Genomic DNA, 23,900 nt, shown 5'->3' on the forward strand with positions numbered 1-23,900 from the left:
AAGGAGAGTTGATGGCTTGAGTGGAAGGTGGTGAGGAGGAGGAGGAGGAGGTGGTAAAACCTTTGTCTGGGCAAGCGTCATGCATGCTGGCCATATGCATCTCAGCCGTACAAGGTTCTTTCAAGTCGCGATTGCCCGTTCAACCTGCGAATTTCGTTCGGTTTCCGGGACAAATTTTTTTTCGGAAATATTGTTCGAACACCGATTAGTTCGAGTTCTGGTGCGTTCGATCTCTGAGGTTCTACTGTATTACAATAAAAGTGTTTGTTAACTTGTTAAGCCCACCAGACGCCTGGGAAATAAAAGAGGAAATGACACATCTTTATATTTTCTACAGAGCAGGGTTGTACCCTTCAACTGAAAATCAGTGCACGGCTTAGTCAAGATCACAATTCAGTCAGTCTTCGTAATTAATAGCTGTGCATCGATTCAATAATCAATTTATTTTGTAAACGCTCAGGTGAATCTAGCAGCCTCTAGCGGCTGGAAGGGAGTCGCATCATGAACCGACCATGTACAACATAAGCCAATCGGAAAATATAACTTTTCACACAAATTAAACGCAACAAATCAGAAGCCTAAGAATTGATGCAATATTGCACCTTGTTGTTTTAATAGGAATGTAATTTTAATACAAATGCAATTTCGTACCTGCTATCAGCCCACACATCCATAGGACGTCCCCCCCCCCTCTTCCTTTCCCTCCCTCCGATTTAATTCAGCATATTCCATCTCCAAGGAATGAAACAACAAATTTTGTGACAACACCATCCTCTAAATAGGAGCATATACGGTTGTGCCACCCAACTGTGGTTTAAGCCTATTGAAGTAAATTCAAAAGTAATTATCTGACATTACCTACTGCTCACCGTGAGAAATCTGGCTTTTTTATCATCCTTCACGTGATGCCAATCTTATTTTTCTTCTTAGTACGGCCGATGTTGATGTAGAGCAACAAAGATTGTTTTACGTTGTGGTCTTGAAGCCAGAGAATTGCGTCAGGAGCAGTGGAGAGGCGCTGCGGCGTGATGTCTCCTTCCCGTCGAGTCTGCGTTCCACGTACCGCACACCGCAGTATTTTCTTTTTCTTTTCTGTTTGTGTTTACGTGTGCACGTTGAACTTCTTTCACACCGTACAAAGCCAACCGTGCTAATCGGAGCTGCCAGGGAAGGACAACAAGCTCAACACAAAAAGCAGTTCTAAAGAAATGAGTCGTCAATTTAGATTGAAAAGTGCGTAGCTCCCAGTGGCTTCCTGATATTGGAAGGAAGAGCGTTCCAGACGGCCGCAGAAGCCACATTTGAAAGCGGGTTAGCCAAAGCCGCTTTTGCTGCTGCGAGGATGACTCAAGTTTGCGTGATTGTTTATGCTCCTTGACAGGATCAATGAAACTTTACTTATATTCTTGGTTCTTTCGGTAAAGTCACGTAGAAGGGAAATAATAAAATAATAATAAAACATAATATAAATTCTCACGACGTTTCGGCAACAACGCAAGCAGCCGTGCTCCTTCTTCACCTGAGGGCGGCTGCTTGCGTTGTGGCCGAAACGTCGTGAGAATTTTTATTATGTTTTATTTTTATTATTTGATAATTACTCTTCTACGTGACTTTACCGAAAGAACAAAGAATATGAATCCCTGCGGTGACGAAAGCTTTAAATCGAAACATTATGTCGCACAATTCGTGCAAACAATGCAATACAACGTGCTTTACAGGACTAAATGAAGCGACTGGCACAATGGAAACAACATTAAGAATGATACATTTAAAAAATGAACCAAAATTATAATAAAATGCCATAGTAAACGCACAAAAGCAATGAAAACATAGTAAGAAAAAGCTTCAGGTACCCGCATCTGCCATGATTCCAATAATAATAATAATATCGCACAACTGGAATACAAGCGTGTATAATAATCATTGTCACACCGCGGTGTAGAATTCATGCACGCCCCCCACCCGGGCAGCTCTTGTTTATAAAGTTTTTGTCGTTGTTATTGTTGTTGTTGTGGCCGTGGCTTAACCCAGATCCACATTATTGTTGTTGTTGTCGAAGTGGCCCGACCCAGATCTACATTGTTGTTGTTGTCGTCGTGGCCCGACCCAGATCCACATTGTTGTTGTTGTTGTCGCTGTGGCCCGACCCAGATCTGCATTGTTGTTGTTGTTGTTGTCGAAGTGGCCCGACCCAGATCCACATTGTTGTTGTTGTTGTTGTCGCCGTGGCCCCACCCAGATCTACATTGTTGTTGTTGTTGTTGTCGCCGTGGCCCGACCCAGATCTACATTGTTGTTGTTGTTGTAGTCTTCGTGGCCCGACCCAGATCTACATTGTTGTTGTTGTTGTCGCCGTCGTGGCCCGACCCAGATCTACATTGTTGTTGTTGTTGTCGCCGTCGTGGCCCGACCCAGATCTACATTGTTGTTGTTGTTGTAGTCTTCGTGGCCCCACCCAGATCTACATTGTTGTTGTTGTTGTCGCCGTCGTGGCCCGACCCAGATCTACATTGTTGTTGTTGTCGCCATGGCCCCACCCAGATCTACATTGGCGCCATCGTGCCGCTGGGGGCGGCCGACACGGACGGGAGACTCCGCCCGGGGGACGAGCTGGTCTCCGTGGACGGAACCATCGTCGCGGGGAAGTCGCACCGGCACGTCATCGCTCTGATGCAGCACGCCGCACGCAACGGGCATGTGCAGCTCATGGTCCGCCGGCCCGTCATCCCCACGAGTAAGCGAGCAGGTGGTGCGATCCAGGCCAAATCGGGCCATTTAAACATTATTTTTTCATAGTTTTTAAACTATTTTTTTTTATTTAACCAGGTAAGGCTCACTGAGCTACGCAGCTCTTACCCAGAATCGAGCTGGCCGCAAATGATAGCTCAACAAAGTGGCTTATCATGTGGAAATTTATCGCAGCCAAATACTGTTAAACGGCTACACGTGCGTTTCCCAACAAGGGTTCCTGCACCCTTTTTGTGTTTAGTTTTTTGTCCTTGCCCCCTGCACCTCCGATTATCACGGTTGGCTACATACAAAGTTCGACACACGTACACACACTTTTTTTGGTAGGTGACGCAATCGAATCTGCTCACATTCACGAGGTTGTGAAACACAAATCAGCGGGGGGGAGGGGGGTTGACTCGGCCCGGTGTTAAGAACAGGGCTTCCACTCTGCAGCAAGTCAAGAATGGTCATCCTATAGAAAGGATTGTGGAATTTCTGCCATTTCTTTAGCAGTTCAAAATAAATAACTTTTCAATCTAGTGCATCGCTCGAGTGGCTTTCCTAATGTCGGAAAAGAAGAGCGTTCCAGACGGCCGCAGAAGCGCATCTGAAAAGGCGCGACGCAGCCACCGTCTATGTTCGATGGATAGCCGGGAGCCACCGCTGCGAGGTTGCCCGGAGTTTCGCGCGACGATTTACGCTCCCTGACGCGATCGGTCTACGGATGAGCAGTCGCTGAAACGAAACTCACCCCGGTGACGTCGCGTCGCCCCGTCCAGCAGTTGGCGGCGAGGCGCACGGCGGCTTCTGCAGCTCCTCGTCGTCCGCGTCGCAGCACAACTCCCCGCGCATCGAGCAGGCGGCCGCCTTCATGCGCAAGCTCAAGTTCGGCGGCGGCGGTGGTGGCGGGAGCGGCGGCAGCGGCGGCAGCGGCAGCAGCATCGGCGGCCCGCCGCCTCTCTGCGCCGCGCCGCCGCCTCTGCCCCCTCTTGCCGCCGGCGCTGCCCCCGCCGCCGCTGCCCGTGCTGGACCCGTACCTGCGGCGGGCGTTCGGAGCAGGGGATGGCGCCGGCGTCGTCGGCGCTTCCGCTCCTGAGCAGCGGCGCCCCGGGCTCGGCGCCGTGCCTCTCCACGTCGAGCGGCCGCGGCGGCAACGGCGGCAATGGCAACGGCGGCGGCGGCGACAACGGCGGCGGCTGCTTCCCGGAGACGTTCTCGCCGCTCGCGTCTCGCCTGGCGTACGACGGCTGCGGGGCGGCGAGGGCGGCCGGCGTGAACCCGGCGTCGGAGCCGTGCCTGCTGCACCCGAGCCTGCAGGAGTTCGAGCGCGGCGGCCGGGCGGTGGCGGGCGCGGCGCAGGAAGGGGCGTCGGAAGGGGCGCCGGGAGGAGCGGGCGACGGCGCCAGGACGCTGCCGGAGGCGGCGGGCGCGGCCAACGGGGAGGCGCGGGCGAGCGTGGCGACGGCCGCGGCCGTGGCGGCGGCGGCTGTCATCTCGACGGAGGGGTTCCCGTCGTCGGTCGGGAGGCTCACGTACGACGTGACCATCCAGAGGAACGACAACGAGGGCTTCGGCTTCGTCATCGTGTCGTCGCTCAGCCGGCCCGAGGCTGGCACCATCGTGGGTGAGCATGACGGCACGGGCGATGAAGCGGATCCGTAACCGGGTGAACGGATTTAGAGGAAATGGCTTCTGGCTGCAACACGGCTAAAAAATATCCCTCTGCGCAGTGGCGACATGTAAACATACAGTGTTTGTGACATGTCACCTTGACCCATGCTTGTACCAGGTGGCTGTTGACAAGGGCCGCTTTGGGAAAATCCTCCGAATTGGATCATAGTCAGGTGTGCCTCATGTGCTCCAGAGTGCCTGGTGTCCGGGTAACGGACTCTTGTGTCTCACCCAAACGTTCGCATCACCACCTACAATGTAGACGGGGTAGCTTTAGGAAATAATTTGCCGCAAACATTTTTGTACCCGAATATCTTTCAAATTGTGCCCCCACAGCGTTATATCGCGAGATAAAAAACTTTCTATTTGATACGCTGCAGCTAGCGATGCACGATATCCGTGCGTTGAGAAGTTGACTTTGACAGAATTCTGAATGATTTTACACGCGTGTGCGTTTTTGAAATTCGTATTTATTTACAGATTTGAGTTTGCGCGTTGGTTCTTTCGGTAAAGTCACGTAGAAAGAAAATAAATTAAATAATAGAATACGACGTTTCGATTGCAACACAAGCAGTCGTCATCAGGTCGAACTACATTTGAGAGAGAGACTAAACACAGACACGGAGACACACAGAAAGACACACAAGCAGAGAGAGACACACAACATAGACACACAGAGAGAGACACACAACAGAGACACACAGACAGACACACAAGCAGAGAGAGACAATACAGAGACACACAGAGAGAGACACACAACATAGACACACAGAGACCCAATGCCTCTGTGTCGTGGCCTTAAATAGAGAAAGAGGGGGGGTGGGGCAGAGAGAGAGAGGTGGGTCTGCTGGAGCAGAGAAATTGGCATGTCAATGAGAGAGCTGTGTGGAAATCCACCTTGCGGGGGCAGGGGGAGAGAAAGACCCAACAAGTCTGGTAAAATTTAGAGAGTTGTGTGGAAATCCACCCTGAAGTGGCCGGGGGAGTTTCTTGTTGGTTCAGACCATGACGTCACGGCCACTTCGGGGGGGAGTAGTGGCACAGCGGTTAGCGTGCTCCGCTACAAACCTGGCGACCCGGGTTCGATTCCCGCTCATGGCCAACACCAAAGACGATAATCTGAACCGGTCCTTTGCCTCCCCTTAGGTCGACTCGACCTCAAATGAGTACCTGGTGCAGTGTGTAAACATTGCTACCGAGGAGACAAAGTCGGTCAGGGCGTGGTGCTGGTCACCCACCCCTTCGCGTGCCGTGCCGGCCTTCATAAGTGCTTGCCAACAGCACTTGCCCCAGCAGTCTGTTCAGGCTATACGGGGGGTTTTTGTCTTTGTTGTTTTAAATTCGTAGTTATTCACAGTTTTTTAAATCGGATTTGGGGTTTCTTGTTGGTTCAGACCTCTGACCCCTACGCTATGCGCCCACCTCACCTCATCTCAATTAACACGCACAATTAAGACTCCCGTTCTTCGCCGTCAAATGTCTTATTCGCAACGATCACACATTTTTTTGCCAATTGGCAACAAGGGCCCATTATTGGCATGGGTTGATGAAATGAGGACAGCATCAATGCCAACGCAAAAATACTCCAAAGCAAATCGGTTATCCTGCATCAATTATCCTCTCGCTATTCATCTCTCGAGCCTTTTTGCGTCAGCGAATTCATAAATGGCGGCTGAAAATGCGTCGTCAAGTTTATTTGGGCTTGGCCAAGCTCTTGTCAATCACTTCAGTCATCTGGAGTCGTCATTTCATTAAGATCCTATTCCCCCCCCCCACCACGCACGAGGATGAGCCGTGTTATTGTCTGTGGGTCGTGGATCTTTAACCCAGTCGCGCCAAGCAGTGATCCCGCGAGTGTGGTGACTGACAGATGTCGTCGCATAGCCGTGATAAAATAAGAAAGAACCAGTTAAGCCGATTGCCAACAGCCAATTGCAGACCGTCTTGCTAACAGTAGCTGTCGACCGGCTAATTAATCCACCTAGAGCTCTTATAATTGCATCACGAGGCTCGACCAAGCCTGGTCTGCTGACGATAGGCAGCAGATGGAGTTTTTGACCACTTTTCAATTGTTATTTTTTTTCCCAAGTGACACCAGGTGTTTCCAGCTCTGGGTTAGAAAGACATTTGGTACCTTAATCTGCGCTCGTTAAAATGATGAAGCGTTACAGAACTCGCGGTAAATTCGCGTTTATTACGATGCACATGAAGATTGATTAAAATTAACCAAAGCTTCTAAAGGGAATGCACATCTGAACATTACATCGAAATAAAGGAATATGGATATGTATAATTATCCTTATTCACCTACGTACACATGGCAAATCTAAAAGATTAGCACAGTGTTTCACACTAAAGTATGTATGGTTACATATGTATGCATATGTACGTGTACATATGCATACGGTAATTAGAACCGGTGTGAAAGTTATTTCGGACTTGCACATGATGTTATTTACCTTCATCCTTATACAACACATGAAATGTATTTGTAGTGCAATACAAAATACATCACTTGAGCTGGCTTATTGCAGCCATCTATTGCCTTTTCCGAGGCATAGCAGTTCATTGCTCATGGAGACCCATGTTGCTGCAGAGCGGTGCTTAGTCCATGACCTCCAACAAATGGTAACCTCAGCCTCGGTTCTGTCTCCACATTGGAATATAGACATATCAGCTCATCAGCCTCTTGGCGTACCCAGCCAATATTATCCAGCACCATTTGTTCGGTTTTTTTTCAGCTGTGCACAAAAATCTGCACTGCTTTCGACTTTCTTGCGGTGTCATGAGCAGTGAGGATTTTGCAACAAAATATTGCTGCTGGCTTCGCAAGATGCTAAATTCGTTCGCCACGAAAAGAACTGCGTCTTTTCATCTGTTAGGCATCGTTGAGAATTCCCATGCAAGCCTTTTTATGCACAAGAAATATTAATGTTTAATAACGTTGGACCTCAAAAGAATAAAGTCGCGTAGATAGGTTCAAAGAAAATAGCAAAAAACTACGAAGTTTTAAATGTTGGATACATTTTCACCGTAACATTTACATGCGAAAACCGCATTCGTCATGTGCGTCGTTGAGCACGTAGAGCCGACTGAAGCGTGAAACGCCTCTGATGAAATGTACTGCAAGGACTGTGCTCGCAGGCTTTCGTGATATCTCCATCGGACGTTGGAGCCATCCAACTCTCCTCGACAGTCAGAGAGGGAGGGGGAATTTAGTCTCCCCGCCCTCAATCCGATCGTCCAGCGCACCATTATTCAACTCGACTCATCCGCAAGCAGTGGTTTATCCCCGCTGCTCGACATCGCCGTTACCGGCATTGTGAGCATGTCTCTCTCCGTTATCCTCCCCACCTCCGTCCCCCTGGTGGCATGTTTGAAACCATCTCAAGGTCAGCTCGCGAGCGGGGCAGGTGTCGATCGCGATATCGATTGCGCCGTTTATCGCTGGGTGAGGCCCCTGGGCTTCAAATGTGCCATTTTTCAATCAAGCCCGTTTCCTCCGGCCACGCCGTAATCTTGTCACTTGATAGGCAACCATATGGCACCGTGCAAAAAAAGATGGAACGCTGCCAATGGCTAGTAAAGCAGGTGTCGTTATTTTGAAACCAGTAAAATTCTCTGTAAATTGATGGTCGTTATCAGCCTTGCATTGGACATACGTGGTTAAGTGACGGACGATGCATATGCTTTTATATTTAGAAGCTTTTATTGATTGCACACGTATGTAGTTGGCAGCTTCTTTGGGCCACACTAGTATGGGTCCATAACCGTGTACTCTTGTCCTGAAATGATAGTTTTCATTTCAACTATTCTGGCAAATTGCCCGATGATGCTGGATGTAATTACCAGTGAAACGTCAGTACTCAAAAATTGTAAATGTTGTGGATTCACTCTTCAACACACCGGTGGGCTAAAGTAGTGAACTATTTGTCTTTGTCAACGTGACACATGTTTTACTGATTGGCCGTGTCGGGTGGTGGAGGGTTGCGACACATTTATAAGTAACGCGATCTAACCCAAAAACCTTTATTATGAATAATATTGGATCGCGAAAGCCTGCTACGTGTTAAACTTAATTTCATTCAGTTAACCTCTGCTCTGGCTTTTTAGTCGTAACCTTAATAACTAAAGCCTGGTTCACACGGCGATTAATTTTTTTACGGGAAAAAACTATTCTCTGGGAGCCTTTTGCATCGTTGTCAAACTCTGTAAAATCGTACTATGACTAGTTTGACGTACATCGATGTGATAAAGATACGGCTGTTTTACTGGCCAATAAAAATATGGCTGGAACATAACGTTCAATGGTTCCCGTAAGGATTGCCACCTGTCCTGGTTTTGCTAGGATCATTTTCCTTTTTTTTTAGGCAGCTCTCCTGGGAAATCTAAAAGTCTTCCTGGGCGAGGAGATGTTATCTCACTCGTCTGGTACGCAGGAGGCCGTGGGTTCAATCCCGGAGCCTGACGATGCGTGTTGTATATTTGGAGTCCGTGTCTTCTCTTTCTCCCTGTGGTGGCCACGTGGATTTTTCTCCAGGATCCTCCGGCTTTGCCCCTCAACACTGAGAAATAACATTTGTTTAGATTATTTGTCTGCAACTATAAATTCCCACGCGTGATGATATCACCCACTTGAATGAGCTATCGTGTGTGGCCAGGTCGCCTCTGAAAAAGAGCGAATAGCTCATTGGGTTTTACCTCGTGAACAAAAAGTAGTAAATACACGACTCCAGATGTTGGGACACTTTTCAGGCAGACCTCGAAGGTTTCGCGTGTCTACTACACGGTAGCTGCATGGGTCTGGCGGAGAGAAAAAAGCATTGGCGAGGAGTGGTGGTGAAACAAACAGGCTTAGGGCCTTGATGAAATCCGGATCTTGATCAAGGCAATGAATGAAATTATGTACGTTTAACTTCTTTCGCACCGTACGTAGCCAGCCGTGCTAATCGGAGGTGCGAAGCCAATCGGAGGAGATATGGTTGACAACCATACTCCTCTGCCCTTGGCAATGCACTCATTCCATCAGGAAGTGACATCACAGCACGTGGTGTGCCATTGCGTTTTTATCGCCGTTGCTGCTAAACTGTATTGTCCCTTCCAGATATTTCCCGCAAATGATGGAGTGTATTTGCTCGCTTAAATTGTTGACACTGTGGGAAAGAATTGCTCTCTGCCACTCTGTAAAAAAGGTTCTTCATACATGCACAGAAGTGCATCCTCACGGCATCCGTACCATTAACCCTCGACTCCCAATCCCCACATGACTCACAGCCAGCCTTCATTGCTTCTTTTTTAATTTATTTGGAACTTTCATTCATTTATTTTTTATATCAATCGTTATTGGGTAGTTTTTTTCTTAATTTCATTTTAATAAAATTGTACATTCATCATTTGTCTATAGTTAGATGGTAGTTTAGCCATTGTTCCTTCTAAAATACTGTATAATTACGGTCAACTGCCTTCTATTGCGTAACTTTAATATTGTATAATTTGTTACTTATAGTGTCTTATCAGAAATTTACTGAAAACGTCATCAATTATTAATGCGGCACGATAAACTGAGCGGCATACAATGTCTGCTTGAATTTGCGAACGTTTTACGGATTTCTCATGGGCACCTTAGTTTCAGATTTGCAGCACTTCTTAAAATGGCCCTGAATGTACTGTTGTTTGTCACGACTGCCACACAATTGGCACGACCCAAGTGCAGTCTATTTTTTTTAATGTTTTCATTGCAACAAAATGCGAGCGCCCTGACTCAACATATCCAAAAGAGCCCAGTGCGGTATTTAAATATGAGTAATTCTTCAAGCCAATCTGTAACTTGTGAAATAAATGCATTTAAGATGCCAGAGAAGCCCCTTGCGATGACTTGGCGTATTTTAATTAAATAGATTTAGAAGAAAAAAATCCATTCTTTAGCCAGGAAAGTCTCGCTCTCAAAACTATTTTCCTGAGAGTCTCGCATGACTTGTTGTACCACTTTCTTGTTTGACTCTCTTTCCAATTTTCCTGGACTCCCATGCAAATGAGATGTTCCAGCTCACGGGATTTTCCAGGCGAAATTATGTACTAAGAATACAAATATACAATTATTTGACAGTTGTAAATTATTTTAATGTAACGATTTTATTCAGAGGCATTTGTGCGTGTGCATATTTAGGCAAAACATAAATTCAAGCGCAGTTAACCGTAGTCTACTCTTGAAGTTGTATAGTCATAAGGAAAACAGCCATTGATTACATTCAGGTGTTTTCAGAAAGTATACGGTACTCTAATTATGAATATTATCCAAATATGATCTAAATATTTATCACATCTTCACAAAGGGACTAAGGCCTATAGCTAAACTATGCTAAAACTAAGGACCGTAGTCTGTAAATATATATTTTTTTATTTTATTTTACTTATGAAGCACTGGTGATCGTTTTCAAATTAATACGTGGCTTGTCTTCGTAGTTATCCAATATTTAAATGTGTGTCACATCCTGAGTAGTTTAACTCATTTTACATTGCTATTATTATTTATGCCATCTCTATTATTTACATATATTTGTGCTCCGTTTATTTGCTTGTTTTTGCGCCACGCTGACATAAACGCATCTTCCATGGCCCACCTCCCATCTTCCCTTTTTTTTCCACCCATTTCCCCATGGTGCATCGCGATGCCGCCACCTCCGCCGCCGCCACTCCTCCCTCCACCCCTTCCCCCACGTTGCCCCCCCTCCTCCCGCCGCGCCGTTGCGTGCGTGCGTACGCGTACGTGCACGCGTGGGTGGACTCAGGGATGCCTCACCTGGTAGGTCGCATCATCGCGGCCAGCCCCGCCGACCGGTGCGGCCGATTGCGCGTGGGCGACCGTATCCTGTCGGTGAACGGGCAGCCCATCCAGGGCCTGTCGCACGCCGACATCATCAACCTCATCAAGGACTCAGGGACCAGCGTAACGCTCTGCATCTCGTCGCCGGACGGTAAATCCGCACGCGGCTGGCGAGCCGGGAGCTGCCAACGAGAGGAGTCGTGTAGTTAGTGCTCGCCGCTCTTTCAATTACGAAAATATTCCCCCCTCCTCCTCCTTCATGGGAAATTCAATTTTTCACCGCTCAACTCACGATTGGTCGAGCGTCAACCGGCGATAAATCTCGGCGGGGATTGAAACGGCCCCATTGGTTTTCTTTTTTATTGGGAGACAGCAGCGAATGACCTGTGAAGAGATTGGCAACAAACCGTGGCAACGTCGTGGACTTTCCACAACTGGCTCAGGGTTACTGACAGAGAGACGAGTGCCACTCCGAGGCCCTCTTGAGCGCGCGAACGAAATTGTTTCACGCGGTTGTTCTTTACCTTCCAAGCCTCACTGAGTGTCTACGACTTTCCCCTGCTTGCTGTACTGCCTTCCTGCTGGCATCACATTGCCAGGCATAATAGGTTGAATTCGCTTCAGGCAGCAATGAGGATGCATGCCACCTGCATGTTTACCCAGAAGTGTGTTTTCGTCTGCGCAAATGAAGGCCAGAAATGCAAAAACCAAGAGGCGCGCTGAAACTAAGTAGTTTCACAAGTGCCGGTAATCGCTTGCTCACTTTTAAATTACGAAGTTGCCTTGTGCATGCAGGTTGCATGCACCGTACTTCTCGTTAGACCTTAAAAGTAATTTTGAAATCCAACGACGCGGATGTTGGCTTTTCAATGCGTTTTAAACGCCGCGCCGTTTACGCCGCATCTAAATGCCTTTGCCGATGCTTGTTTGACGTGCACAGAATCGCAAAAGCTGCCGTCACTTGTGAACGCGGAGAAGATTGCCACCGTTGCGCCCAACAACCAAACGACTGCCCAAGAGGGAAGGTAATTGTGTTCTCTGTTTTGTCCCTCTATAGCTATTGGCCTACTCGTTATCATGCTCGTTTGTTTATAACGGACAACTGTTAGTTTTGTTGGTACAACCAGCGTACAACCGCCGTTACGCCGCGTCGATGCGGTCAGTTTATTGGACGTTTCGGCACACACCGACGGAGGGATGCGTCTGTGCGCTCAGGGTTTGGTGGCAACCTGCGTTGTAATTGGTGGCTTTCTGCTCGGAGTGTGATCATTGCGACATGGTTTACACTCGCTAATGGGCAATTCAATGAGGGGGGTACATTTACGGGGAGATGCAAAACCCACAACAATGCAATGCAATTTTGGATTTCGGGAGCGTCTTGATGCTGACCTCTGCACAGAAAAGAGGAACACAGGCCGTCTGGAAAAGGAGACCGATTATTTTTATTGCAGCAAAAGAGACGCGGGCACCTCCTATGAGCACGGTTTGGCTACGTGCAATGTGAAAGAAGTTCAGCACGCATGAATAGGCTTTTACCCTTTCTGGCAATACAAAGGTGGGTGTTTAGATGTTCAAACAGCAAATAGATACCTTTTGCAAAAATAAAGTCTGCATTAACCACACGTACTTGTGGTGAACATGCAAACAAAATGCTCTGATAATATGGCATTGTCTTTGCAACTGATTGGCCTGCATCTGAGACGGCCCTCGCTGTGACCTTGTCTCACCAGTGTCAGACCAGAGAACGCCAACAAGGTGAACAGGACACAGACAAGGCATGTTTTAGAGCGTTTATAGCTTGGAGTGAGCAGCTGTATCATGTGGTTAATGCAGACTTGATTCCTTGCAAAAAGGTCTCTATTTGGTGTTTGAACGTCTTAAAACGTGTTTTATTGCCAGAAAGGGTAAAAACCGCCTCTTCTTATTTTTCCTACTGGCAAAAAAGGCCCCATGATACGAAGCAGAACATTTTCCGCACAACTCAATTGTTTTCCACCGTTAGCCAAGGTAACAAAAGTCACAGTTGAAGCGTTCTCCTGCAGAGGCGGTAAAATACGAATGCCCCGAATTTCAACCGTTCCGTGTTCGTTTTTTTTTATTTTTGCTATAAAAAAGACGTAATGTTCTCGCGCGTGCGTTTACGGGCGCGGAAAAAAATAACGACACGAAATTGGATGAAATCCCATTGCCAATAGATTGTCTGCGTGGCCTTTCGTCGCAACAGCTAAACACCTGCAGACTGTCGCGCGGAGTGGCGCTACTTCATTAAATGTTTGCATTTTTTTTAAACGCACACTCCAAGCGTACCCTTCTTTGCTCCATCATTTTAAAGCGTAAAGTTTAATGAGCCAGCGGGGAGAATGAAAACCGCTGTTGCTTAATGCTCTTTTTATTTTTTTTACAATAGGTGTTCCAATGTAAACGGTTCTTTGCAAGGAGGGTCACAGCTCTCGAGAGCTTACGCTGATGACAAATATATCGCGCTGTGCACAGATACTCTCAGGCCAATTAATTAACGCAAAAAATCCTATCGGAGTGTCTGGAAATGTACTCCTGATTTCATGTATGCCACAAAAGTAAAAAAATGTGGTTATCTTCATGATTTTAGCTTCATAAACTATTGGGGCTGAGAGTAAAACCTCAGAGCTAGGCTGACGAATCCAGAATTTTGGGATAAGCCGGAAAAACAATCGACTAAATAAATTCTCTAAAACATCTCCCCCCGCTCCCTCTGTCCTCTTGCTTAAGTTCTTCCTACCCTCATCTTCCCCTCCCCACATGAAAATACAATGTACCCCGCTCACTGCCCTACATGTGTGGGGCAGTGACCCTAGTCGCCTCCCTCATCTAAACCCAGGAGACACAGAGTTCATGATAAAGGGTTTTTTGGGGGGGGGTTAGATCGCTTAAATATAAATGTGTCATTAAACCGGCCACCACCTGAAGGACAATTATTAAGGTTTGTCACGTAAAGAAAATGTGTGAGTTCGTTACTATTTCAGTCCTGAGTTCAAGACCTATTTCTGCACGCCCTCCCCGCATCACAGTTTGTGCTCTGTACTGGGCTCTTTTTCAAATGTAATAAACACATAAGAATAGGTTTAAGCCTTTCAGCAATAAAACAGGTGTTAAGAAACGCTGGTTGCCTTTTGGCGTCCAATGGTCTAACACTGTTTGAGACGAGGCTCTAAAGAAAGCTGTCCCTGGTGTGGCCCAATCAGTTTCAAAGACAATGCCATCTATTATGAGAGCATGCCTTTTGTTTGCATGTTGACCGCAAGTACGTGCGGTTAATGCAGACATGATTCCTTGCAAAAGGTTTCTGTTTAGTGTTTTAACATCTTAACTGCCAGTTTTATTGCCAGAAGGGTCAAACCTATTCTTATATTTTGATCCTGGCAAGAAAGATCTCATATAATAAACACGCGTTTTTTTGTACGTTTCTTTATAACAATTCAGCCAGAATACTATCCATGCGATAATTAAGCTGGGTGTGGTAGGAGATGACCTGCATGTGTGCACTAGCAATTACTAAAGCAATGTACACATACTGTGCTCAGTCTGCTGTGTAGTGCCGTAGATGGGCCACGCTTACGGCAGTGCTAGATCTACGATCCCACGCAACGCCACCCCTCGATGGGCAAAGGGGCATAAAAGGGGACCTCCCCAGCCGATCGGGACCAGTCGCAGCTCAAGACCCAAGATCAGCCAGCTTAGGACCCTGGACCTCCTCGCCCCGCTTGTCCTTATAAGGGCCGGGACGCTGTGCGGGCCAGTGGTGGGACTCTGGGACTCCCGGCTCTACGTCCTTGTGAGGGCGAGTTCCGAGGAAGCCAGAGTCTAGACCCGCACCTTGGCTGGGTCGGGTCAGGTAGCCTCCCCTAGGGTAATTGTAGCCGGAGGACCCGAGAGCGTAGCCAGTGTCAGGCATGCTAGGAATAGGCTGTGTCCCTAGGCTGTAACAGTGTATCAGGACTGTTGGAGTGGTGTATTGTAATGAAGAAGTTGCATCTACAAAGTGTCTCCGGAACCCATTACAGTTGTATAGAATGTGGTGAACCTGTGCGCATTGAACACGATGCTCACGCACCGTGCGCTCGGTCACTCGCTCAATCGCCCCATCTCAATTTTGAACGATATATTGAATAACAAAACTAAATAAAATCTTGAATCAGCCCTTTCGCATTTCATTCACGGTGATGGTAAGGGACTCGAATTCAAATTTCGGGTATTTTCTTTTTAAAGTGTACATATAAAATTGCCAATATTTCGTTTTGTAAGGCATTATAGGTAAATGTAAATAAACCTTTGTAATTGTGTATTAATTGTTTGGAGTTGGAGACTGCCTATTACACCATGGGGCCTTGATGAGAATTACATATTAAAAAAAAATTTTTCTGATGAGCAATTTTTCTATTGGAAAATGAATAGTTACCTAACGGCTAAGCTATTGAGTCACAGACACAAACCTTTTAATATTCAGAGTGGCAACTGGAAAAGATCTGCCCTGCATTTGGAACGACTTTGAGAGGTTTCACTGTATGTCGGTATTATGGGTGTCATTGTAATCACGCTGTGCTTATGGAATTATGACATGTGAATACTAAAATGCTTGGAGTTGAGATATTGAGGACATTGTAAAAATATGGAAAGGCTAATCAAGAAAAACCTTGCGAAATGTCTCGTGTGTGCGCTATAATTGGTTTGGTATGCTAGTCGTAATGTTTTTAGCTTTCTGATGTAATGTTTTTTTACTTAATGTTTTTGTATTAAAATCTTTTTATTTCACCCTCCCGAAGTTTGTTTGACAGATTTGAAGTTCGGGGAAGGCAGGACATCAAGCCCGACATGAACCCTGGACAGGTCTGGTTTGAATTACGTGACTTGGAATTCGTTTTAATTAGTTTTTTGACGACATGCTGAACTCACCGCAGCTTCGTTGTTCGGCCTCCAATGGGTACCAGGTGCGGCGTGTAGTAAACATCGCCACTCGGGAGACAAAGACGGCCGGGCGTGGTGCTGGCCACCCACACTCCTTGGTTGCCATGTTGCCCATCATGGGTGCTCGCTAGACAGCACTTGCCAAACCTCAATACATTTTTTTTTTTTTGCTGTGACGGTTTCACCTGAAGACGGAAGCTTGTGTTGCCTCCGAAACGTCGTGATTTTTATTGTTTTATTTTTATTAATTTTAATTTCATTTTTTTTTACCTACGTGACATTACCGAAAGAACTAAGAGTATACCTCAATATCTTCTTGGTTTTCTTGGTTCTTTCGGTAATGTCATTTTTATTTGTATTATTTTATTACTTCCTTTCTACGTGACTTTACCGAAAGAACCAAGAAGATGAATCCCTGCAGTCACGAAAGCTTTAAATGGAAATTTAATCCTCAATATGATAAGGCTGCACTTTGGCTATATATGTCTCCATTTCAACTGAGTGATATTCTACTCATTACAACATCCTAAAACTTAAAAATCACACGTCCATTTTACTTTGAGTTGCGGTTTTAAACGCATGCTTTCGTGTTTTTTTTTTTCAAATTACATGTTTATATTAGATTGCACAACATTCAGGGTTTAACTTTTTTCGTGAAACGATCGTATCGGAGTGAATGTATATCCATTAAGTGTTAAAATCTTTTTCGATATGTTGGCATCAAATGAGAAAAAAAAACGCTCGCTAACAATTCAATTTCTACAAATAAGTGAAGTGCAAAAAATTAATTATCTGCCTGAGATGAGAACATACTTTTATTTGGCATTTAATATGTTATATAACACTACAAATATACCTATATATATCTCACTCAGAGAATCTTGTATAGCGCAATGGGGAACTAATCGTATATCATCATGTCCATATTTTCCAATAACTGGAAATGTTTCACCACACCAGGGAAATTGGTCTGATGTTAGGATGAGAGACCAGGTAAAGATTTTAGTTTAGCTGTCATCACAACGTGATGCCCTGGCCAGCTAATATCAAACACCGTCCTCAAGTGGCGTAATTGCAAGAGAGCTGACCTTCACGATCAGCAGGGTACCAGTTCAAATCCCAGTCAGTGGGTTGACGCGGCTCATGTTTCCTCTGGAATTGATCAAGTGAGCTCCTCTCCCCTTTGTGTGAGGCCAACATTTGTTCACACATGGAGAGACTGCCGGCCAACCGGGGCGGCCGCGGTCGTGGCGGTTGTGCACGTGGCTGCCTATAATCCAGCACCGTGGAGGCAGCAGCGAGGGTTGGTTGGTTCACCGCACGCAAATGTGCGAACCGCCCTTCCCGTCGGCGTCGAGAAGGAAGCCGCAGTAGCCTGGCTCACCAGGAGAAGGCGGTACAGGGAATGTGTACCGCACCTGTTCCATCCGTGTAGGATAGAGAACTTACCCACTCGCGTGCATGGGTGTTCTCTGAATACTCCGGCTTCCTCCCACTCATGATAAACACTCATTCATTGGCCGAGAACACCTTCATATGTAGAGGACCACAGAGCTTGGGGGGTGGAGGCGGGGGGAGTTTTGGCACTGGCTCTCTGCCTGTGGCTGCCTTTCCCGCTCGTCTGGTTCCTTGGACATAGGAGTCGTTTGGTCACTCTCTTTTAGAGTTTGCTCACCCCCTTCGAGTGTAAAACCAACCCTTGCTCACGCTTTTCGAGAGTGAGCAAACGGTGTGCGGCGCACTACAAGTCGACAGTATTATCTTTTATCCAGAAAGGGTAAGACCTATGCTTGTTATTTCATACTTTGATACTGGCAAAAAAAAGGTCCCATTTCGATATCGTCTCTCGTCATAAATTATCGAGACGACGTGGAATTTCGCCGGCAACCCTCTCTCCGTGGCGCCGACCACGACAGACGCGACGACTCGACTTGACGCCAACGCACGCGCGCTGCTGAAGCGCCATGTTTTCACGCAGCATCGCGCTCGTGCCGTCGCTCGGCGCCGAATCGATCGTGGCGTGCATTGCGTGCTGGCTCGCTCGCTCGGAAAAGTGACTGCAGAGTGATAAAACTCCCGAACGTGCGTCCTGTGTCCCGTGCGCCGGTGTGCAGGAAGCAGAGTACTACTCTGTAGACCTGGAAAAGGGCCTCAAGGGATTCGGGTTCAGCCTGCGTGGTGGCCACGAGTACAACATGGATCTCTTTATCCTGAGGTTGGCCGAGGACGGCCCAGCCATACGCACCGGCAAGCTGAGGGTAAGGTCACGTAAATCGGGAGTACATTATTGCCGCCTTCGTGATGGTGCCCCGTGTTGTTTCGGAATGGCATGCGACGTTCTGAATTCAATTCAATAACCGAGTTGAGTGTTCTCCAAGCGCGTGGGAGCGAAACGCCGGACGTCGTGCCAAACAACGTGCTTGCGTAGCTCTTCCTTAACCGATGTCAAGAAGCCACTGGAGCTTACCCACCTTTAAATCTAAAAAAAAAAATCTTGATAAACGCTTATTGACGTGTCGGGTCAACGCAGGTCGGCGACCAGATCATCGAGATCGACGGGGAGAGCACCAAGGACATGACGCACGCCCGCGCCATCGAGCTCATCAAGAACAGCAGCGGCCGCGTGCATCTCTTTCTCAAGCGGGGCACGGGCCTCGTGCCCGACTACGGTGGGGGTACGTTCCGTTGTTCTCTCAAACTTTGTTCCACTGCCATCCCCCCGCCCCCCTCCCACCCCCCCAACCTCCCACACCCCGCACCAAACCGCATCATGGCGGCCATTGCCTGAACGTCCACGTTTCTTTGTTGTGCTGTGTCCCCTCGTTAAGCCGCGTTGGCAAGATGTCATCTCCCTCGCCTGGTATGCAGGAGGTCGTGGGTTCGATCCTGACCCATTGCCTGCGCGTCACGTTTCCTGTACGGAACGTTCCCTCATGTCCCCCTTGTTAACAACAAACTATAAACTTGATGCAGCTAATCTGGCTGTGACGGTCCCACCTGATGACAGAGACTTGTGTTGCCTCCGAAACGTCGTGATTTTTATTGTTTAATTTTAATTTCATTTTTTACCTATGTGACTTTACCGAAAGAACTAAGAGTATATATGTGGAGATCTCACCTCCGATGAGCATGATTGGCTCCGTACGGCGCTAAAGAAGTTCAACATACACCAGGTTGTGTGGATTGTGGGGAAAACAACGTGGATCAGCGCATACCTCGAACCGGATGCCGACCGAATTCCTACAAATGAGCACTCGTTCTTTTTACATTATGAGTATTTACTAGTGAACTGAGCTGACCTCTCGAACCGTTATTCAAATTCACAAGCATCCAACAGCAAGTTACGACCCCAGCCAGGAATTAAATTCTCTACCAGTAAATAGTCCTGGGAATAATGCCGGGAGGTGGCCGAATAATTACCAAGATTGGTGCGCATGTCAGAGCACAGAGCCGGCACCACAGGGAGCCAATGCCCTCGCCTACGAGCGTGGGGCTTGCGTGTACGCACGCTCAACTTGTTTCTACACCGTACGTAGCCAACCGTGGTCATCTGAGGTGCAACGAACTAGCCCAGGGTTAATTCTAGATTTGAAGTTTTCGTGACTGCAAGGATCCATCATACTCTTTGGTTCTTTCGGTAAAGTTACGTAGGTGAAAAAAAAAAACTTTTTTTTTTCTACTACTCTTTGGCTCTTTCGGTAAAGTCACGTAGGTGAAAAAAAAGACATTTGAAAAAAAAAATTTCACAAAAATACTTTTTTTTTTTCACCTACGTGACTTTACCGAAAGAACCAAAGAGTAGTGTTCTTCACTAATTTTCAGGGGGGGCGGGGGGGGGTACTTTCGCCGACAAGACAACATCAGTGTGAGGGCCCGCCACCGATCTGAGACCATTGGGGGTTTGGCAGCACGATGATGATAATGATGGGGGATGTTTTCACATTTGTGTATTGTCGGAGGCCGCACCTCAGGGGCCACACATGGGCCGCCAGTGGTACGCGGGCCTTGCAATGACGAGCGCTGAACTTAACAAAGGGCTTGCATCTTCTTGGTTCTTTCGGTAAAGTCACGTAGAAGGAAAATAATAAAATAATAAAAATAAAACATAATAAAATAATTCTCACGACGTTTCGGGCACAACGCAAGCAGCCGTCTTCAGGTGAAGAACAGGTCTGTCGAAGGCAGACTCTGCCTTCTGAAGACGGCTGCTTGCGTTGTGGCCGAAACGTTGTGAGAATTATTTTATTATGTTTTATTTTTATTATTTTATTATTTTCCTTCTACGTGACTTTACCGAAAGAACCAAGAAGAGGAATCCCTGCAGTCACAAAAGCTTTAAATCGAAACTTAAAGGGCTTGCACTTGCATGAACAAGTGTGATTACCTTAGCCCAGTCACCAACTTGGGGTTATTGTTAATTCACTTGAGAGGGGTGCTGATGTGTGGTGGACAGCAAGGGGTTATGGAGAAATGAGAAGCAGTTATTTAAAGCGTTTCACTGCCATTCCCCAATGCAATACACGGAATTGTCAGTGCGTAGTGGCAACTGCTGTGCACTCATACATCACTGCTTGCCTTCATATGTTAGTGGTGCAATGTAATATGTGACTGATGAAAAAATGTAAAATATATATTGAACAAGTTTTGTCATATCACAGATTATAACTGATCACCCCTTGTATGAGAAATGCATGGCCTTGCCTCTTCATACATATCTTGGTTTCATTTCACCTTCAAACTCCTTTCCGCGTTCACTGCTGCTATATAATAACATCTTTATAAATACATCTACTGCCATTTCCCCAAATGTCTCTCCAATGCAGGAGACAGGAGGAGAGTTGACATAGACTCCGAGTGCCTGCAGTAGCCATCATCATTGCTCTCTACTCATCGCTTCGGTTTGAAAATAAGATCAATTCCGTTGTTTACATGTCGCATAATTAAACACCTTACTGCTGAAGCTCATTTTACTCGAGCCGGTTGACTGTTGATGCAATGCTAAAGATGCATTGGGGGGTAGTGGTGGCGGTGTAACGGTTAGCGTTGCTGCATGACGAACCCGGTGTATGTATGTCTGTTCAACTTCTTTCGCACCGTACGAAGCCAACCTTGACCTAGAGTACACGGCTGACATCAGTGGCGAGTATTCCTGGACCCCCTCCACCCCCCTCGCCAAAGCATGCTGAAGTATGATCAAACAACCCCCGTGGAGAGGCTTTCATTCGGCAGTGGACTGCCAAAGAGGCTGTAAATAAAGATGGGATCGACACGCGCAACAATACGCCTCCGTCTTCTTGGTTCTTTCGGTAAAGTCACGTAGAAGGGAAGTAATAAAATAATAAAATTAAAATAAAATTAAAACATAATTTTATTATGTTTTATTTTTATTATATTATTACTAAAATTAAAATAAAATTAAAACATAATTTTATTATGTTTTATTTTTATTATTGTATTACTTCCCTTCTACGTGACTTTACCGAAAGAACCAAGAAGATGAATCCCTGCAGTCACGAAAGCTTTGAATCGAAATTTAATACGCCTCTGGTTCATTGGAATGCATCTTAGACGTCCACCTCCGAGCGTCCGAGTTAAATTCCCAGCCATGGTTGACTCAGCCAGACCCCCCACCGTCATCTCTCTGTGGTTGGTGAACTGATCACCGCCTAGAATTTAAATATTTGCCATAGAAATTTGAACATTACAGTGTATTCGCAACTACCTTGAATCTGTCAAGAGAGCACACGATACTTTTTTTTTTTAAAGCCATCCGATTTTCAATTTTTATGCGAATTTTTTTTGGAAATGCCACTTTTTTTTTCAAAAAAGAAATATATATAACGATCATTGTAAACAAAAATGGTTCGTAAAGACTGTGGTCCACCGTAGTATTGACAATAATCGTTAAACGTAATGTTTATATTTTTTTACGGAAGCCACGAAAATACCACATGATTGCGTAACATCTCTGGGCTGAAACTTTAGCGCAGCAGGTGCAAATTGAATATTCTGTCTCCGCACCTGGTCTGGTCTTGGCTCGCAAAACAATGCCCGTTGCGTGGTTCGGGCTTGTTGTCATTTTATCCCGCAGAAAGTGTTTTACTTTATTTTTATCGATGACTCGCCACCGACATCTGGTTTATGGCCAGCGAATCAAAACAATGAAGCAATCTCTGGGGTACCGCAGGGCCTTAAGAAGATAACAGTGGGGTACAACAGGCCAGTTCATTTCTTTTGTTAGACAGCGTGTGACAATTTTTATAATGGTGTTCCAAAAGTCTCTTGTCGCGTGTCGTGTTCTTGTGTTGAAGTGGTTTTTTTTCATGCATTTATATTCATTTATCCAGGGTGTATTTATAATAATATTGTGCAGTAGTGAAGGAGTGAAATGCACAGTGGTGGTGGTGATAGGTGGTGGTGGTGTTTATATTACTCGGAACATAGCAGCTGTATAAAACCTATTGGGTTTTTTTCATGCATTATTAATTTAGTCATTGTATTTATAATAATTTTGTGCAATATTGAAGGAGTCAAATGCACGGTGGAAGTGGTGTTATTTTACTCTGAACATAGCAGCTGTGTAAATCGATAAAAATGTTTGTTCTTTCGGTAAAGTCACGTGACTTTACCGAAAGAAGCAACGAGTGTGGATTCCTGCAGTCACGAAAGCTTCAAATCAAGATTTAATGTTTGTTCTGTTGCGGCGAACGTGACGATACACGCTCGTGCCTGCAGGGGTCACGTGAACCTGTTACGTGCAACACATGCACATGTTCTTGGTTCTTTCGGTAAAGTCACGTAGAATGGAAATAATAAAATAATAAAAATACAAATTCTAACATTTTATTATTTCCATTCTACGTGACTTTATCAAAAGAACCAAGAAGATGAATCCCTGCAGTCACGAAAGCTTTAAATCGAAACATGCACATGTATTAATATAACTTGCTGCAGTTTATTTTCATAGTTCACTAAGCATTATTTAGCTTTTTTTTATTAACGAAAGATTTGGAAAAAAATGATACGGGGACTCATCTACTTACGAACTTTCAGAGATATGAACAAACCTGTCCGTCCGTATGTCGAGTTGCAGCTGTTCACGATGCTATTGCCTGTTAAAAGTTGATTTACGAAGAGAAGAAGAGAGAAACTGTGCAGACATCTCTTGGTAAGTTTTTCAAAAGAGTAGAGAGGAAACATGACCACCAAAGGGAACTAGCATCTACATCTGAATAACGAGTGACATCTCCATCGACAGAATATGAAGAACCAGTGGTATCTACATCTACAGAACATGAAGAATCAGTGGCATCTACAGAACATGAAGAACCAATGGCATCTACATCTGCAGAACATGAAGAATCAGTGGCATCTACAGAACATAAATAACCAGTGGCATCTACAGAACAGGAATAACCAGTGACATCTCCATCGACAGAATATGAAGAACCAGTGGCATCTACATCTACAGAACATGAAGAACCAGCGGCATCTACATCTGCAGAACATGAAGAACCAGTGGCATCTACATCTGCAGAACATGAAGAACCAGTGGCATCTACAACTACAGGAGATTATACAACTTTAAAGCCATTGCCCGTGTTTAATGCACATGCCATACAACATGTTTGGAATTGACAGGAGTAAAGTTGGACTTACGAACAGACCTCTGGAACCTAACTCGTTCGTAAGTAGAGGAGTTCCCTATATTACACGTACTCGTATATGAGTATAA

General features: G+C 46.0%; 1 protein-coding gene across 1 annotated transcript in view; it reads left to right on the forward strand.

Annotated features, from left to right (window-relative positions):
- Positions 1–23,900, forward strand: part of LOC133355407 (membrane-associated guanylate kinase, WW and PDZ domain-containing protein 1-like) — a 325,885-nt gene that overhangs the window by 288,694 nt on the left and 13,291 nt on the right. Inside the window, 9 exon segments of the mRNA XM_061572686.1 lie at positions 2,542–2,734; positions 3,513–3,718; positions 3,720–3,788; positions 3,790–4,354; positions 11,190–11,375; positions 12,165–12,249; positions 16,024–16,087; positions 18,280–18,423; positions 18,696–18,840. Of these exon segments, the coding sequence (XP_061428670.1) occupies positions 2,542–2,734; positions 3,513–3,718; positions 3,720–3,788; positions 3,790–4,354; positions 11,190–11,375; positions 12,165–12,249; positions 16,024–16,087; positions 18,280–18,423; positions 18,696–18,840 (1,657 nt within the window).

The sequence above is a fragment of the Lethenteron reissneri genome, chromosome 51 (genome assembly GCF_015708825.2).
Source record: "Lethenteron reissneri isolate LAM-NWPU_2019-01 chromosome 51, ASM1570882v1, whole genome shotgun sequence".
NCBI lineage: Eukaryota > Metazoa > Chordata > Hyperoartia > Petromyzontiformes > Petromyzontidae > Lethenteron > Lethenteron reissneri.